Source organism: Cavia porcellus, unplaced genomic scaffold (genome assembly GCF_034190915.1).
Source record: "Cavia porcellus strain 051 isolate PalLab524CR breed Dunkin Hartley unplaced genomic scaffold, mCavPor4.1 scaffold_21, whole genome shotgun sequence".
NCBI lineage: Eukaryota > Metazoa > Chordata > Mammalia > Rodentia > Caviidae > Cavia > Cavia porcellus.
Genome location: NW_026947504.1, coordinates 27,473,906 through 27,493,815, shown reverse-complemented (window position 1 = coordinate 27,493,815; position 19,910 = coordinate 27,473,906). Strand labels below are relative to the sequence as shown.

Here is a 19,910-nt window from a genome sequence, read left to right as displayed (position 1 = left end):
TCTGAAAGGTGATTTTATCATAGTGTCCTGTGTTTATCAGTAGATTGAACATTGGATGAGTTTAGTGAAGTTAGTTGGAAGTGGTTTGCTGAGGACTTAACCTAAATAGCTGTGTCCGTGTCTCCAAATCCTCCTTTGTCTCTTTGCTTCCTGACAGCCATGATTGAACAGCTTTCTTCTGTCATGTTCTTCCATGTTGCATTTCTGCCTCTGAGCCAGCTGGCCTGTGAATAAATCCACAAGACAGGATAAATCTGTCTTCCTTTAAGTTGAAGGTCATCAGTATTTTTCCTCAGCAATGAAGAAGTGACTTATAGAGATTTTGGAGCCAAATCATTGCTGTCACTGTCATAAGCATACAGTTTGAATGCATTTGGAGCTACTTCGTAGGAAGAATTTGGAAAGGACTGTTGTCAGATAAAGAAGCTCTAGAATGTGGAAATACAGAAAATGGAGACACCAGGAGAGGGATCTAAAAGCCCAGGAGATTACAACTTTATTTCTTCAAATAAATCAGTCATGCTGGTAGTTGGGGCTGAACAGATGTGAGGGGAACTCAAGGAGGCACTTGGATTTCTGAAAGTTTGTTTCTCAAGGGAAAATGACAAATTAGTATATTTTGTATTTTAGTTGTACGGAAGTTTTGATGGAATATATTGGGAACATCTAAAGAGAACAACAGAAGAATGAAATGGTTCAACTCTCCATTTTGTTTTTATTTACAAAAGTTTGCTCCCTTATCCAATTCTCCATTTCATTTACTCCCTAATTTTCTTTTCCTTTTAGTCCCCTTGATGTACCCATGAACTCTGCTTATACTGTTTTCCTTTGATACTCTTTTCTTCCCACCCATCCTTGTTTCTACCCACCCATCCATTTAAACACTCTTTCAATCTGTTCATTTATGAAACAGTTTTTATTGCATATGCATTCTCAAAAGTCCAATAAAGGAGAAATACTGTCTTTTAAAATAGATGGAAAATATTGATTTCAAGTAAACTCTTAATAGTGTCAAAAATCTGCATCTTGTGACCAATTAAAATTTCAATCAGAAATAAGTTTTCATTATTACTAATGAAATTCTTCAATTTAAATATTTAAAGAAAAAAAAATGGTGACTCAAAAGCCAAAAATTGGTTGTGAGCACACAGAGAGCTACATCTACTGACTTATTTAATATTGATTTTCAGACAGATACTTGTTAAGCTTCAAAGTATACGAGGTTGAGCTCGAACTTACAGTCTCACTATTCCATAGCCTCACTATTCCATAGTGCTGAGATCACATGTGTATACCATCATGAACAGAAATAAAACTTCATATATATAGATTAATATATATATATAAGAATATATGGCAGGTAAACCATTTACTGGGGCATTATTTAAAAACCCTTTAAAATACTTGGATATAAACATGACAAGAAAGCTTATTTTATAAACTATATAGAGTATAATGCAAAATGTACATTGTACACATATATACCTCTCAGTTAAGAATAATTAAGATACAAGGAAATGCAAATGTGGAATGGAAAAGCATCCTACTACACATCTACAAGTTTTTTCTATATTCAAATTATTCTATAAGTTCAATACATTGGCATCAAAAATCAACAATGTTTATACCTGCATTAACAGTCAAATGTAGTATCCTAAAAGCCATGTGAGATGGGTCACTTAAAGTAATGCAACTCATTGCAAAAGGAAGTGAGAGAAGACAAATATGCATACACTTACTAAAATGTACTATAATCAGCACATAGAAGATAACATAAACCTTCAAAAGAAACTGCAATAAAGTATAATAAAAAATTCAGAAACAGTGACAAAGGAAGATTTCACATCATTTTAAAATGAGAAAAAATACTGAGAAATTAAAAATGAATAGAATAAAAGTGAATAGTATAATCATAGAAACAACAGGATTAACTTTGATTGAAATAAACAAAATATCCAGAATAAAAATCAATTGAAAGAAATAAGGGTCACAGTTTCTAGTGACCATTATGCTAATAGAAAAAGAAGTTATGTCACTTATTAAGGTTCTAAGTGCCATATAATATAGTATCTGACTTCACACATGGATCAGCTTTGACTTCAAGACCACTGGTTATATTAGAAAGAAATATGTTTAATGATAAAAATGCTCCTTTCTCACAGAATGTGTTTTATCCCTGATCCCAGTAAGAGAATTTCTCTCTGGTCTTAACAAAATAATGTAGCACTTAGGGACAAAGAATGCAGCCCAGAAGCCCTGTACTGGAGGCCAAGATGGAGAAGACCTCCATGCCCAACATCACCTCCCCCTTGCTGCTGTGGTAAACAGGGAGAAAAGTGATCCACACACTGCAGAACATCAGGATACTAAATGTCAGGAATTTGGCTTCATCGAATGTGTCAGGCAGGTTCCTGGCCAGGAAAGCCATCGTGAAGCTGAGCAGGGCCAGGGAGTCCAGGTAACCCAAGACACGGTAGAAGGCAGTGAGGGAGCCCTTGTTGCACACAATGATGATGTGGCCAAGCTCAGAGTGTGCATCTGTGTCAATGTAGGGTGGAATTGTCCCCATCCAGATGCCACAGAGAGTGAGTTGGATCATGGAACAGGTGGGGATGATGTAGTTTGGTGCCCCTGATACCAGCAACTGCCTCATCCTGCTGCCTGGAGCAGTGATCTTAAAGGCCAGCATCACAGTAATGGTTTTGGCCAAGACAGAAGAAACAGCCACAGTGAAGACAACTGCAAATGTGGTCTGCTGGAGGATGCAGGTGGCTGTTTTGGGATGGCCAATGAAGAGCAACGAACAGAGGAAACAGAAGGTGAGAGAGATGAGCAGGGTGTAGCTGAGAGCCTGGTTGTTGGCCTTGACAATGGGAGTGTCTCAGTGCTTCACAAAGAGCCCAAGGATAGCAGCTGTGAGGGCAGTGAGACAGGGTGGTGCCAGCCAGAGCTTTTCCCAAAAGATTTTCATAAGCCAAAAAAGTCACTATTTATGCAAGCAATGATTTCTCTGAGTGTTGGCATATTGATGATCTAGACACTTCACACACTGCTCCATATCTAGAGAAAATTAAAATTGTCACTTGCCAAAGTTTATTATTTCTTTTTCTTTTTCACAGTCCCATCCCCAGAAACTCAGTGGACCTGAACTAAATGGTGGCTTTTTTATATTTTTCTTGTTTTGTGTTTTCTTTCTCTTTCTTCTTCAGTATGTGGGATTGAACTCAGAAACTTTTCCCTGAAATATATTCACAACCCTTATAAATTTTATTATTTTGAGAAAAAGTCTTCTTTTTAAAAAAAATTTTATTTAAGGAGAAAAAGAAAAAAAAAGCAGAGAAAGGGTACAAGTTATACAGATTTACAGAAAAAAATAAACAGTAGGAAATCCCTAGTTAATGGATTACATTTTGTCATCTTAGAAATAATTGTTCAAGTTACAAAATTAAAGCTTATAAAGTGGACATTCCAACAGTGAGACTGCAAATAGTTCTGTTCAATGATCCAACAAAACTCAGTAATATCATTATCTATCTTATACACTTAAACATACATGCAGTTATATCGTTTAGAGCACTTTCTTTTCCTCTCTTTTGTACAATGACTATTACACATTTTGGGTTTTGTTGCTCCCACAGTTCTTATTACTTTTTTGGAAGAGAATAGAACCAAATGTGACATAACAGAACAGTCAGTCAAATCAAAAGGGTGGACATAATAGATAATGTAAAAGCATAATATAAGGTGATCAACAATGGTTACCATAATGCCTCCCGCTATCTCTAATAGAATTGCCTATATCATTAGTTATAATAAAATTGAAAAAAAAACAGTAAAAAACAAAACCAACAAAACCAAAACATTGGAGACATTATAGGCCTTCAATAGTAGATAATAGTCAACCAGAATGGGCGTTATAATGAATCCCACTATCTTCACAGCTGTTGCCTAAACTTTCAAACCTGGTACTATCAAGCAAAACAGAATAGAGGAACATTAGTCAAAACAAGATAGTGAGAGCAATACAGGGCTTTAAATCAAGATAATGGAATGTCAAAGTGGGTTACTATAATATATCCTGTTATTTTTTCATTTATTTTTCCCTTAATTAAAGGATAAAATAAGTAAATACTAAAATGGAGATTGAGATAAAAGAGGGCATAACAGCAAATCAGCACAGATCAAAACATAACCATTTAAGCAAAATAGTGTTTCACCACAAGATTATCTCGACATAAAAGTAGTTACCGTATTATCTCTTTCCTTGAAATCTTTGAGTATAACTTTGTATACTGAAGCATCAAATATATCAAAACAATGTAAAACCATTTAAGAGAATGACAGTATTACAGGGTATTTAGAATCAACTAACAGAAAATGAACAATGGTTTCTGTATAATCTCCTTGTCTATAAAAGGTTTTTGCTTATACTATCATACATAATAAAATCCAATAAGATACAACCCATTTAGATCAATGGAGACAGAAGAACAAAAGCTTGATGAGACTTCAAAACAAGATGATAGATACTAAATCAGTATTACCTATTAAGATGTCATTTTCTCCAAAATAGCTGTTCCTATCATCCAATCTTCTCTGCCTCATTTCTGTTGAGCTCTTTTTCTGTCATTAGTTGTCAGTTTGTCTTCTTCATTTTGTTTTCTGCTCCATTCATTGTGGCCTCTCTGCTGCTACTTCTGGACAGACACAGCACGAATAGATATAAAGCGCTATCTCGAGAGCCTCATAGACAAGTTCAGGAATGAAGTTATTAATGACCTAAAGCTAGAGATAAACAGAATAGTTAGAGAAATGCTAAGTACCACCCAAGAAAAAACAGATGGTGGAATGGAAGAACAGAAAAAGAGGGGAGAATTGTTTAATTGTAAAATAGAGAAAGCATAGAATACGTAAAGCAGGTTCAAAGAGATTACCAGGAAACTAAGAAGTCTATCAAAAACTGGCATAACAGCTTGAAAGAAACTAAGGACAGATTATCTGAATTGGAGGGCAGATTTGTAATATGGGAGCATGAAATGAAAAACTTCTTAAAAATAACAAAGAAACAAACAGCAATAATACAAAGACTAGAAGATGATAAGAGGGTCTATAACTTAAGAATTAAGAACATAAAAGAAGAAGTAGGGACACAAACAAATGAACTATAAAAGCTACTCACAGAAATAATCCAGGAGAATTTTCCTAATTTAGCAAAAGATAAAGATACTCAGTTGTATGAAGCATACAGGACCCCAGCCACCTACCACCCAAACAGAGCAACACACAGGCATATAATAATTAAAATTCCAGAAATCCAATACAAGAACAGAATATTAAAAGCTGTCAGAGACAAGAAACAGACCACTTACAAGGGAACACCCATCAGAATTACAGCAGATTTCTCTGCACAAACCATCAAATCACGAAGAGCATGGAGGGAAATAATTCAAGCTTTGAAAGATAATAATCTCCAGCCAAGATTGAGATATCCTGCACAACTGTCCCTGGAAATTGATGGAAAAACAAGATGCTTCCAGGATAAAGAGGAACTGGGGGAATTTGCAACCACCAATTCAACTCTACAGAGAGTATTGCAGGATATTCTAAAAAAAGAAAAAAACAAAGAATCCAGAAATAGTGGCGGGGAGCCCACAACGAATGGAGCAGAGAACAAAATGAAGAAGACAAACTGTCAGCTACTGACAGAAAAAGAGCTCAACAGAAATGAGGCAGAGAAGATTGGATGATAGGAACAGCTATTTTGGAGAAAATGACATCTTAAAAGGTAATACTGATTTAGTATCATCTTGTTTTGAAGTCTCATCAAGCTTTTGTTCTTCTGTCTCCATTGATCTAAATAGGTTGTATCTTATTGGATTTTATTATGTGCGATAGTATAAGCAAAAACCTTTTAAAGACAAGGAGATTATACAGAAACCATTGTTCATTTTCTGTTAGTCAATTCTAAATACTCTGTAATGCTGTCATTCTCTTAAATGGTTTTAGATTGTTTTCATATATTTAATGCTACAGTATACGAAGTTGTACTCAAGGATTTCAAGGAAAGTGACAATATGGTAACTATTTTTAGGTCAGGATTATCTGGTGGTGAAACACTATTCTGCTTAAATGGTTTTGTTTTGATCTGCGCTGTTTCACTGTTATGCCCTGTTATATCTCAATCTCCACTCCATTATTTACTTTTTTATTTTTATCCTTTTAATTAAAGGAAAAATAAATAAAAATAGCAGGATATATTATAGTAACTCACTTTGACTTTCCATTATCTCACCATCTTGTTTTTGACTGATGTTCTCCTATTCTGTTTTGCTGGATAGTATCAGGTTCGAAAGTTTAGGCATCAGCTGTGAAGATAATGAGATTCATTATAACGCCCATTCTCGTTGACTTTTATCTACTTTTGAAGACCTACAATGTCTCCAATGTTTTGGTTTTGTCGGTTTTGTTTTTTACTGTTTTGTTCAATCTTATTATAACTAATGATATAGGCAATTCTATTAGAGATAGCGGGAGGCATTATGGTAACCATTGTTGATCACCTTGTATTATGTTTTTACATTATCTATTATGTCCACCCTTTTGATTTGACCGATTCTGTACTGTTATGTCACATTTGGTTTTACTCTCTTCCAAAAAAGTAATAAGAATCGTGGGAGCAATGAAACCCAAAATATGTAATAGTCATTGTACAAAAGAGAGGAAAAGAAAGTTCTCTAAACTATATAACTGCATGTATATTTAAGTGTATAAGATAGAAAATGATATCACAGAGTTTTATTTGATTATTGAACAGAACTGTTTGCAGTATCATTGTTGGAATGTCCACTTTACAAGCTTTAATTTTATGACTTGAACAATTATTTCTAAGATGACAATATGTAATCCATTAACTAGTGATTTCCTACTGTTTATTTTTTTTCTGTAAATCTGTATAACTTGTACCCTTTCTCTGCTTTTTTTTCTCCTTAAATAAAATTTAAAAAAAAAGAGAATAAAAAGGGATTCTAGTATAAACTTGGTAAATGAAACTCCTTTCAGAAAAGCATGTAGTACGGCAACAGCCTTAACAGAACTTACAATAAGACTTCTTTAAAAGCCCTAAAGATGTAGTAAAGAGATAAAAACACTAAAAAGGATACTTCTTAAATGTTAATATTAAAAAATTCTATCAATTTTGCTACGGCTCAAACATTTAAAGAAGTGATAAGTTTTATATCAATGACACGTTACACAAGTACTCTAAAATGTTGAAAATCTGAAAAGTAGTGAAACTGTTTCAGAACATAAAAGTAGCATGAAATTTTGAGAAAAATAAACTTAAGATATAGCTACGTCAATGGAACAGATCATACAAAATGTATTTTCAATGTTATGCACTGAGATCGGAAATAGGAAAAAGAAAACGGCAAATGACAGGTATTTTTTCCAACCTACAGTCTTGCATTCATTTCTATTTAAGCATGACTTATGTAAAACTATTTGCAGCAAATAAAGCCTAGTGACTCATTTTTAAAATACCTAATTGAATATTTTCCTTTTTTAATATGCAAAATATTATTTCACAAATTAGAAGGTCTTTTCTAAGACAAAAATATCGATAAAGGATAAATCACCAAGTAAAATACTCAGGAAAATATCTGCAATATAATTAATCCAGGTGTGAATAAAAGATAGCCTATACATCAAAACACTGCTATTTCTTTTACCTCAACTTAGTCCAGTTGTCCCATGGAAAGGTGAAGAAAATGCTGCTTCCCTGAGTGGTTGTTTGAAAATACTTATTATTTTGTTGCAGGATGTGATTTGATAATACATGTATGATAATGTAAAAATAGATAATTTTTAACATAGCCATTTTACTCTTCAACATTCTTTATGTTTAATCAGGGAACATTCATCTACATATCATATATCTATTATGACCCTAAATGACAAGAGGAATTAATTAGAAATTTTAGAATATTGAAAAAAACTGTGAGACTTGAGGTATGATAGGTTGAAAGTATATAAATTATGCATGCATAAGAATTAGCATGAATGTATACAATATTACATTATGTAAGGAAAATACATTGATGCAAAACAGAGACAGAGTGATGCTACCTTGAATATATTTATATTTTTGTACAGAAAAGTCAAATTATTACCAAGCCTAAGTATAAATTGTGTGACCACTCTTTCTGCATATCTGGGCAATATGATTCTTTAAAATATTAATATTAGATAATTCAATATACAGTTGATATAAAATATATAAAGCGCTCATGTGTAAGCATTTCTATTTTTCATAAATTCTTTTCTTTTCCTTCTGATTTTATCAGGAATCAAATTTTTCTTTTGAGTCCCTAAACTCTTGTTCTCCATGGATACATCAGCTTAGGCATAAAAACTCAGAATTCCAAATGTGTTCTAGCCACAGAGAGAGCTCACTGTGTCGGTCTAGAACAGGACCAACTGCAAAACCAACATGAATCTCTGAGCATATGTGGGGACTGCAGAGCACAACTGAAAAGTGGGTGGCTTATTCTTTCCTTCTAGGAATAGACGCAGGGCCTACATGCTTGACCTGCTGTTGAAATCTGATAATGCTTGGTATCTAATCAGTTTTTCATTCCCCACTATATTCAGGTGATGTCTGATCACACTGGGAGTTTATAGTTAGAATCCTCTCAGGCAGGTTTAGTCAGACTCCCTGATTTCCTGCCTCTATCCTCCTGGTTAGCACTAGTGCACATTAGCCCATCCAACTTTCAGCATGCACTTTCCTAAATAAAGCACATTTCCTTGGATTCTCTATAAAGGGTTATGGCTTGATCAAATGAAACCCTTCTTAATCTTTTCAGTAAGTGACCTGAGTAATTAATCTTTCACAAGATTTAGCTGATTTCAAGCAGAGTTCTCTGGTGAAAACAGACAAAAAAATTCTGACCTGCTGCTAACAGACACTCAGTACAAGGAACCGGAGTCAAACCTTCTATATTAAGCAAATCAGTAACAACACACCTCTTAGAAAAAAGATGGAAGAATCACACACTTTCAAGGTGTAATGAAAATGCCTTAACACAAGCTGCTCAAGAAGTTTAAGCAGAGGAAAATTTTGAGCTCAGGAGTTTGCTGGTAGCATTGTCAGCACAGTAGGTCCCTGTCTTCAAAACTCTGTATACATCTGGAAAGTGTGTAGGGATAAAAATACAAGCAAACCTCTGGATGTTATAAGTAGTATGAGATAGATAGAGATCCCATTTGCAAAAAGAAAAGGACAGAATCCCTTATTCTGCTGTGTCTGCTTCCAAATAGGTTGCTGCCTTAAAGAGACTACAGTGACAGCTGCTTAATGTAGGTGCCTGGAGTTACAACGAACAAAATCCTCTATCTGCAAAGTAAAAACAATAAAAGACTTTTAAAACTGTTAGTTAACACAAACATGATTACAAGGAAAAGAAATCACAGAAAACATGACATCAGCGGGATGGAGGAGCTTCCATCCCTGAAATTTCAATTTCAGTACTGGCTAGCTCCTTCATATAGGAAAGGTTCAGGCAAACTGTCCTCTCAACAGATGAAATCCCCAAATCCTCCTACCAGTGAGGCCCCATGATCAGAAGCAGAGAGTCTGTAGCCCCCAAGAGCTGGCCAAACACCTGAGAGAACAAACATCTGCATCCTCTAGACAGGTAAGAAGGAACTCCTTGGGGGCTGTCCAGGCTAACAGTGAGTCTCCACTCATATTGGGTTATCCAACATGTGGCCTAAGGTCTAATATTTACAATGATGTCAATACACTGTGCTATGACCCAGGAAGATCTTTCTATATTTCATTTTAATCTTTTGCATGGGCAGCTGCCAGAAGTATGATATAGAATCCAAATCTTCTATAATACTCAGTCTATCACTGTTCTAATGACATCTCTTTTTCTCACAAAAGCATGAGACATTTGCTAGAATTCTCTGACCCTTTGGAAATTCATTATTTAATTATATGCTTGACATGAGACCCAATGAAAGAGTATCTGAATAGAGCAAAGATACATGCATCCAACTGAGGAAGAACCATATTGGGGGTGGGAGGTTATCACAGGAGACTTATTCTTTATTCTCAGCCCAGCTTGCAGTTCCAGGAGCATGGGGAAGTATGATTACCACATACTTTTATGTTTTCTTATCATTCCTTACACTAGGGAAACTATTCGGTATTTATACATGTGAGTTTGATTTATTTCACTTATGACTAAGATCTTAAGCTGCACCCATTTATTATAAATATCTCAATTTGATCATTCTTTATAGCTGAGTAGTATTCTATTGTATAAAAATACCACAACTTTTTTATCCATTCCTCAGTTGATGGACACTTAAGTTGTTTCCAAGATCTGGATATTACAAATTGTGCTGCTATAAATATGAGCGCACATATATCACTGTAGTATGATGTTTTCAGTTCTTCTGGGAATATGCCTAGAAGTGGAATATCTGGAACAAATGAGACTTCCAATCCCAGCTTTTTGAGAAATCTCCAAACTGACCTCCACAATGGTTGCACTAGTCTACAACTCCCACCAACAGTGAATTAGAGTTCCTTTTTCCCCACAGCCTCTCCAGCATTTGTTGTTGGTGGTTTTCTTGACCCTGGCCATTCTTTCAGGAGTGAGATGGCATTTCAGTGTGGTTTTAATTTGCATTTCTCTAAAGACTAATGGTGATGAACATTTTTTCTTGTATTTATTTGCCATTTGTATTTCTTCATCTGAGAATTGTGTATTTATCTCAGGTGCCCATTTTTGATTGAATGGTTGAATTTTAGAGTCTGATTTTTTATAAGTTTTAGGCAGAAGTCCTTTGTCTGAGGGACAATTCACTAAGATTGTTTCCCTTTGTGGGTTTTCTTTTCACTATTCTGGGGATTTCTTTTGATGTGCAGAAACTTTTTAATAAGAGATGATCCCAGTTATTGATTCTGGGAAGCATTTCCCATGTGGTTTGATTCCGTTCATGAATTCTCTACCTAACCTTGTGTCTTCAAGGTTTTCACCCAATTTGTTTCCCAATAGATTTAGTGCTTCTGTTTTAATATTCAGATCTTTGATCCATTTAGATTTTAGTTTAGTACATGGTGATAGGCATGGGTCTAGTTTTAGTTTTCATTATATGGAGGGTTAGTTTTTCCAACACCATTTATTAAAGAGACTGTCATTCTTCCAGTGAGCATGTTTGGCCTCATTATCTAAGATAAGGTGGTTGAGTGTGTTTGTAGTTGTGTTTGTATCTTCTAATCTAGTCCATTGATCTTCAGCTCTGTTTTATTCCACTACCATGTTGATTTTACTACAATTGCTTTGTAGTATAACTTCAAGTCAGGGATTGTGATGCCACCTGTCTTGCCTTTGCTGCTTAGAATTTCCTTTGCTATTCTAGGTCTCTGCTGATTCCAGATGAATTTGAGGAGTGATTTCTCTAGATCTAAGAGGTATGTTGATGGTATTTTTATTGGGATTGAATTGAATCTGTATACAGTTTTGGGATCATGGCCATTTCCACAATATTTATCCTTCCTATCCATGAGCAAAGGATGTCTTTCCATTTTCTGAGATCCTCTTAAATTTTTCCAGTGTATTATAATATTCCATATATAGATGTATCACTACTTTCTTGAGAATAATTATAAATATTTCATTATTTTGGATGCTAGTGTGAAGGGTGTGGCTTCTCTTATCTCTCCCAGTGGTTTTGTTGTTAGTGTATAGGAATGCTGTTTATTTTTGAGTATTGACTTTGTATTCAGCTACATTGCTGGATTTATTTATTATATCTAGGAGACTTTCAATGGAGTTTTGGGGACCCTTCTATGTAGAGTATCATGCCATCTGCAAATAATCATAATTTAACTTCCTTTCTTTCTAGATTTATCCCTTTTATTTCTCTCTCTTGTCTAATTGCTCTGGCCAGTATTTCCAGTATTATATTAAATAGGAGCAGTGATAAGGGACATGCTTGTCTTCTGCCTGATTTTAAAAAAGGCCTTCAGGTTTGGCCATTTAGTATGATACTGGATGTTGGTTTGTCATAGATGGTCTGTGTCATATTGAGTTAAAGACCATCTATTCTAATTTCCTATAAGGTTCTTATCATGAATGAATGTTGGACCTCATCAAAAGCTTTTTCTGCATCTATAGAAATGGTCATGTGATTCTTACTTTTGTATTTATTCACATGGTGGATTACATTTATTGATTTACATATGTTGAACCATCTCTGCATGCCTGGGATGAATCCCACTTGGTCTTAGTGTATAATCCTCTTCACGATTTGCTGCATCCTATTTGCCAATATTTTATTGAAGATTTTTGCACTGTATTCATTAGGGTGATTGGTCTGTAGTTCTCTTTTTCATTTAGGTCTTTCTCAGGTTTTTGGTACTACAGTAATAATTGCTTACAGGAATGAGTCAGGAAGGATTGCTTCCCTTTCATTTTCACTGAAGAATTTGAGGAATATTGGCATTAAGTCTTCTTTGTATTTTTGTAGAATTCTGCAGTGAATCCATCTGGGCTGGGGTCTTCTTTGTAGGTAAGGACTTAATTACATTGTCAATTTCATTTATAGAATTTGGGTTATTCAGCAGTTTTACATATTCTTGACCTAGCTTTGGTATTTCAGATATTTCTAGGAATCTGTCTATTTCTTCTGTGTTATCAAATCTATGACAGTAGAAATAGGTATTGATGATCTTCTGTATTTCTACAGAGTCTATAGTGATTTCACCTTTTTCATTTCTTATTGCATGAATTTGAGCTTTTTCTTCCCTTTTTATATTAAGGTTGGCTAGGGGCTTATCAATTTTAATTATTCTTTCAAAGAACCAACTCTTTGATTCATTGATTCTTTGGATTGTTTTCTTAGTCTCTATTGCATTAATTTCTACTCTGATCTCTATAATTTCCTCTCTTCTTTTGCCTTTGGGCTTGGCTTGCTTTTCTCTTTCTAGATATTTGAGATGTAGCATCAGTTATTTATTTTATTCTTTCAGTTTCCTCTGAGGACAGCTTTCATTGCATCTCACAGATTTTGGCAAGTTGTATTTGCATTTTCATTTGCTTGTTGGGATTGTTTAATTTCTTCTTTAATTTCCCCTGTAACTCACTGATTGCTCAACAGAGTGTTATTCAGTTTCCATGTGTTTGTGGGATTTTTGCTGTATCTTTTATCATTAATTTCTAATTGCATGGTGCTATGATCCAATAACATGCATGGGATAATTTCAACTCTTTTGCATTTATTTAAATATGTTTTGTGCACTAATATATGGTCTATTTTAGAGAACTTCCCATGTACTGCTGAGAAGAATGTGTATTCTGATGTTGTTGGATGGAATACTCTGTATATGTCTAAGTCCATTTGTTCACAGGTGTGATTCAGTTCTGTTATTTCTTGGCTGAATTTCTGTCTGGTTGATATGTCCCTTGGTGTAAATGGTATGTGAAGGGTATCCTGCTATAATTGTGCTACTGCTAGTTTGGCTTTTACTTTCTGTTAATACTTGCTTTATATACCTGGGTGCTCTGGAATTTGGTGCACACATATTTAAGTTTGTTATGTCTTCCTCTTGAAGTTTCCCCCTCACCAGTATGTAATGACCTTCTTTATCTCTTCTGATCATTATTGGCTGGAAGTTTGCATTGTCTGCAAACAGAATAGCTACTCCCGCTTTTGGGGGGGTTCCTGTTTCATGAAGTATTGTTTTCCATCCTTTGACTTTTAGTCTGTGATTATCCTTTTGGGTTAGATAGGTTTCTTGTAGCATAATGTTGGGTGTAGCTTCTGGATCCAATCTTCCAGTCTGTTTCTTTTACTTGGTGTGTTGAGGCCATTTACATTAATGGTTTTCATTGTTATATGTTGGTTTATTATTGACATGTTATCTTTCTGCTGTTGCATCTTTATCTTTCTGTTCTGTTTAGTTGTCTGCTTTGCTTAATGTTTTTTTCCTAAGTGTGTTTACACTGTCTTTCAGTATTTTTTTCAAGGTTGCCTTGGTGATCATGAAGTTCTTCAGCTGTTCTTTGCCATGGAAATATCTTATATCTCTATCCATTTTGAAGGACAGTTTTTCAGGGTACATCAGTTTAGGTTGGAAATCATTTTCCTTTAGGATCTGAAATACTTCACTCCATGCTCTTCTTGACGTCATTCTTTGTGCTAAGAAGTCTGCTGTGATTCTGATGGATTTTCTTTTATAGGTGATCTATCTTTTCTCTCTGATAGCTTTTAGTATTCTATTTTTATTTTGGATTTCTGGGATGTAATTATTATATGTCTGGGTTTAGTTTTATTTGGGTTATGGCTGTTTGGAGCTCTATATGCTTCACTGATCCTGATGTCAGTTTCCAATTTTATGTTTGGGAAATTTTCAGCTATTACTTCTCTGAATACCCTCTTGACATCCTTTATTTTGTCTCTTTCTTTTTCATTTATCCCTATCAATCATATGTTGTTTTTCTTTGCATCATCTTGCAGATGTTCAGTTCCTTGTTATTTTTAAAAGATCTTTCCTTTCCTGTTCACTAGCTGTAATCTTGTCTTTGAGGTCTGAAATTTTATCTTCACTTTCATTGAGGTGGTTGTCTTAGTTACTTTCTACTCGTTGTTGAGATGAAATACCTGAAGCCCAAGTTGGGAAAGGAAAGATTTGTTTCTTACAGTTTTTGTAGGTTTCAGTCCACACTCAGTTGGCTCCAAGGCAGGCGAGCACGGCTGAGCCGCAGTTCATGGTGGCTGCAAACAGCAAGAAGGAACCAGCAAAGAGCAAAACACACCTTCTCCCTGCCATTACATCAAACCCTGGCTCCACCCCTATGCGGGTGTAGCACTGACATCATCAATCCAAACTCTAGACAATGAACCAATCACAAATGCACAATGCAAACTCATGAGGCCTGGGGGCCACAGACATAAACCATGACATTCCACCCCTGGCCCCCCTGAATCATGTACATTCTTTATACAAAAGACATTTAGTCCACCTCCAAGAGTTGCCAAAGTCCTAACAGCTTTAGCATTGCTGAAAAGTCCAAGTCCCAAGTCTCCTCCAAAATCTAGGGCAAACTTTACTGTAACCCAGTGTACAAATGAAACAAGGTTAACAATTTCTGAAATGCAAATAAAAGATAAACATGACCATTCCAAAAGTTACAAACAGTGGAATATAAAGCATTGGAAACAAAGCAAGTCCAAATCCAGCAGGACGAACATTAAGTCCTAGAGTTCCATGCTCAGCATCTGAAGCAATCTGGTTACAAGCTCCAAAAGGCTTGGGTGATTCCACCTCCAGGGCACCTCTGGTGATTTCAACTCCTGCAGCTTTTCTCTTAAATCCTCTTTGCTCACTTTTTGTAGCTCCCCTTGAATCATCCACATTCCTGGCTTTTCCAAACTTCTGGGGTCTCCACTGCACCTTCAGCTTCACCCTTACGTCTTCAAAACTTGCCCTCTCAAGGGCACACTGCTTGGCCTACCAGGCACTTTGCAATCGAGGTGGAAGCTGTCTTACCCTCAGAATTCGTGCATTTTCCTTGCACCTAAAATCAGCACCTTGTGGGTGCCACCAAGGTTTACTGCTAGCTGGAGCAGTAGCCAGGCTTTCTCTTTCTTGGCTGTAGGAGTCAGTTGCCTGGATCACAGGGTTCTGTTTACCTGATTATGAGGAAAAGCTTCTCTATGCTGTCACCATTCTGGAACCTCATGTGGCATCTGTCACCATTCTGGAAAATGGCACCCTGCAGCTTTTCCCTCCAAGCAAATTCTTTCACCTTTGCAGTGAGGCTGCACATGGTGGGGACCCACTTCCTGGGATGCCCCAGGGCCGTCTTTCTTATGTCTCTGTTTCTCCTCAAGAATAAAAATCTCAACTCTGTCTTTACAATCCATAGCCTTCCTTGAATTTTTCTTCTGGCCAAATTCACAGTATTGCAAATTATCCTGCTGAGCTCTTTGCTCTTGATTTGCAGCATAAACCTGGCTAAAAGCCCTCAACAATAGCCATGCCACAGCCTCAATGTTAGATTGCTTTTTAATTTCTTTTTCAAGATCAAGCAGTCCTTGCCCTTTGTCTCAGTCTCAGGCAAAGTATTTGGGCAAGAGCAAAATGCATACATGCCGTAACACACATCATGTGAAGTCCAACAAACAATGCAGTCCTTCTTCCCTGAAGAAGCAACCTCCCAAGCCTGGTCTTTACCAAAGGATTTCTATCATCAGCCTTCTGGTCTCCTGAGCTCTGACCAGAATCTCCTTTACAGCACAGCCTAAGCTGCTCCAGCTCTATGCATCCAGGCGACATGTCCAAACCTTTCCAAACTCTGCCTACAAGCCATTTCCAAAGCCTCTTGAAAAACATGGTCAGGTATAGTCACAGCAAACGACCCCACTCCTCAGTACCAAATTCCGTCTTACTTACTTTTTACTCATTGCTGAGACAAAAATACCTGAAGCCCAAATTTGGGAAAAGAAAATTTTATTTCTTACAGTTTTTGTAGGTTTCAATCCATACTCAGTTGGCTCCAAGGGAGGCTGGCATGGCTGGGCCCCAGTTCATGGTGGCTGCAAACAGCAAGCAGGAACCAGCAAAGAGCAAGACACAGCTTCTTCTTGCCATTACATCACATCCTGTCTCCACCCCTATGTGGGTGGAGCACTGACACCATCAATCCAAGAACTAAACAATGAACCAGTCACAAATGCACAATGCAAACTCATGAGTCCTAGGGTCACAGACATAAAGCATGACAATGACAAATCAACCAACCCTAGAAAGAGCACTGAAATATATAGTAGAAAGAGATGAAATAACCAAAATTCCAAGGACAACAAGAGAATGAACCAGCAACTAACAAGCAGAACAAACAATTAAACAGGGTTATCCCTGTTTAATAGGGGTTTAATAGTAGGATAACAGAATAATAATAGAAAAATAATATGACAAAAATAAGCCAATACACATCAGTTATAGCCATTAATATGATGGCCTAAATTCAATCAAAAGAAAGAGACTGGCAGAGTGGATGAGGAAATAATATCCAACAATTTTCCGTATACAAAAACACATGTAGCTCAAAATGAAATTCATACTCTGAAAGTCAAAGGAAGGAAAACAATACTACATGTGACAGGAAGCAAGAAAAACGCATGGGTAACTACTCTGTTTGAAGACAAAATGAATTTCAAATCAAGAAAGAAAATATACTTTGAAGAAAAAGAGACACTAAGATACCCAGGGCTGATCCTGGAGTTTCATAATGTGAAACCCAGCAATAGTATTATTCTTTGTGCAGAGTGATATTAGCCTGCTTGGATTTGTTCAATCTCAACATAATTAAAGATATGTATAACTGCATGTATGTTTAAGTGTATAGGTTTGATAATCATATTTCTAAGTTTTTGTTGGATAGTTGAACAGAACCAGTTGCAATCTCACTGTTTGAATCCCCACTTTATATGCTCCACTTTAGTATCTTGAATAACTCTTTGTAAGAAGACTATCTGTAATCATCAACTAGTGATTTCTTACTGTTTATTTTTTCTTTGAAATTATGTATTATCTCTACCTGTTTTCTGTTTTGTTTAGTCTTTCTTTACATTAAATTTTAAAAAGGACACTACAGTACCCAGTGCTGATCATGGAGTGTCATGATGTGAAATCTAGCAATACTATTATTCTTCAGAATGATTTTAACCTGCTTTAGTTTGTTTAATCTAAACATAAATGAAGATATGGGTAACTGCATGTATGTTTAAGTGTAGCATTGACAACCATGTTACTAAGTTTTTGTTGGACAGTTGAAAAGAACTGTTTTCAGTCTCACTGTTTGAATTCCCACTTTACATGTTCCATTTTTATATCCTGAACAACTATTTGTAAAATGACAATATGTAGACATCAACTAGTGATTTCTTACTGTTTATTTTTTTCACTAAACGTATGTATTATTTCTACCAATCTTCTGTATTGTTTAGTATTTCTTTAAATAAAAAAATGATAAAAAAGATACAGAAGCTCACTACACAGTAATTAGGGAAAATCTTCAAGAGAAAAAGATAACAATCAAAAATGTATTGCACCAAATATAGCAGCAAGCAGCTTTATAAGATAAATAGTAATGTAAATGAAAAGTCAAATAAGCAGTAATACAATCAAAACAGCTGACCTTAACACTCCATTGTCCCAAAAAGACATATCAACTAGGCAAAAAAACCAAGGAAGAACAGAACTGAATCTAACTTGTGAACAAATGGATGTAGTACATGTGTACAGATAATTCCAACCAACAGCATCAGAATACACATTCTTCTCAGCAGTACATGGGACATACTCTAAAACAGACCATATACAAAGACATATAACATGCTTAAGCAAATGCAAAAGAATCAAAATTATCCCATGTATATCATCTGACCATAATACCATGAAACTGGAAATTAATGACAAATGAAATTGTAAAACCTCCATAAATACATAGAGACTAAATATTACCCTCCTAAATGTTCAGTGAATCACAGAGGAAATTAAAGAAGAGATTCATAATATCTACAAGCAAACAAAAATACAAATACATTTTAAAAGAACATGTGAGATGCAATGAAAGCAGTCCTCAGAGAAAACTTTATTGCAATCAATTCCGACATCAGAAAAACAGAACAAACACAAATAAACAACCTGATCCTACCACTCAAACATCTAGAAAAAGAAAAGTAAGTCAAGTACAAAGCCAAAAGAATGGAAGAAATTATAAAGATCAGAGCAGAAATCAATCAATGGAGAATAATAAAACAATACAAAGAATTAATGAATCCAAGAGATGCTTATTTGAAAGAATAACTAAAATTTACCAGACCCTCGCAAACCTGATGAAAAAAGGAAAGAAAAAACACAAATTCATGCAATAAGAAATGAAAATGGTGAAATCTCTATAGGCTCTGTGGAAATGCAGATCATTAATACCTACTTCAAAAACCTTTACTTTCACAAGTTTGATGACACAGAGAAAATGGATGAACTCCTAGAAATATATGTATTCACCAAAACTGTATCAAGAAGAGTTAACACTGTGAAAAACCCAATTTCAGTTAACTGGGTTTATGAAATTGAAAATGTAATTAGCACCTTAATCCCCAGTCCCGATGAATACGTGACTGAATTTTACAAGAAATTTAGGGAAAACTGAATGCCAATGCTCTTCACACTCTTCAGTGAAATTGAAATGGAAGCAATTCTCTCTAATTCATTTCTGAAAGCAAGTATTACCCTAATACCAAAACCAGAGAAAGAACCAACCAAAAAGTGAATGGCAGAATATTCCACCATTGATGCAAAAATTCTCAATAAAATACTGGCAAAAAGAATACAGTGAATGATAAGGAAGATTATACAACAGGACTAAGTTGGATTCATCGCAGGAATGCAAGGATGGTTCAACATATGCAAATCAATAAATGTAATACATCATATGAATAAACAAGAGATAAAAACTACATGATTATCTGAATAGATGCATAAAAAGCTTTTGATATAGTCCAACATTCATTCATGATAAAAACCCTATAAAAATCAGAATAGTCTTTATCTCACTCTGATATAGCCAGTCTGATAAACAGCCAACATCTTACCAAATGAACAAACACTGAAAACTTTCAACATAAAATTAGGGTCAAGACAATGATGTCCATTATCCCCACTCCTGTATAATGTAGTTCTGGAAACATAAGTCACAGGCATTAGACAAGAGAGCGAAATAAATGTAGTAGCAATTGTAAAGGAAAAAGTTAAAATACATTATTTGCAGATGATATGGTACTCTACGTAGAAGACCTCAAAACCTCCACTGAAACATTTCTAGATG

At 35.4% G+C, this 19,910-nt stretch overlaps 1 protein-coding gene across 1 annotated transcript in view; it reads right to left on the bottom strand.

Moving 5' to 3' along the window:
* Positions 1 to 2,227: 2,227 nt before the first annotated feature.
* Positions 2,228 to 19,910, bottom strand: part of LOC106025090 (vomeronasal type-2 receptor 116-like) — a 32,247-nt gene continuing 14,564 nt past the window's right edge. The window contains exon 2 of the mRNA XM_063232816.1: positions 2,228 to 2,863. Within this exon, the coding sequence (XP_063088886.1) occupies positions 2,228 to 2,863 (636 nt within the window). The remainder of the gene's footprint in view (positions 2,864 to 19,910) is intronic.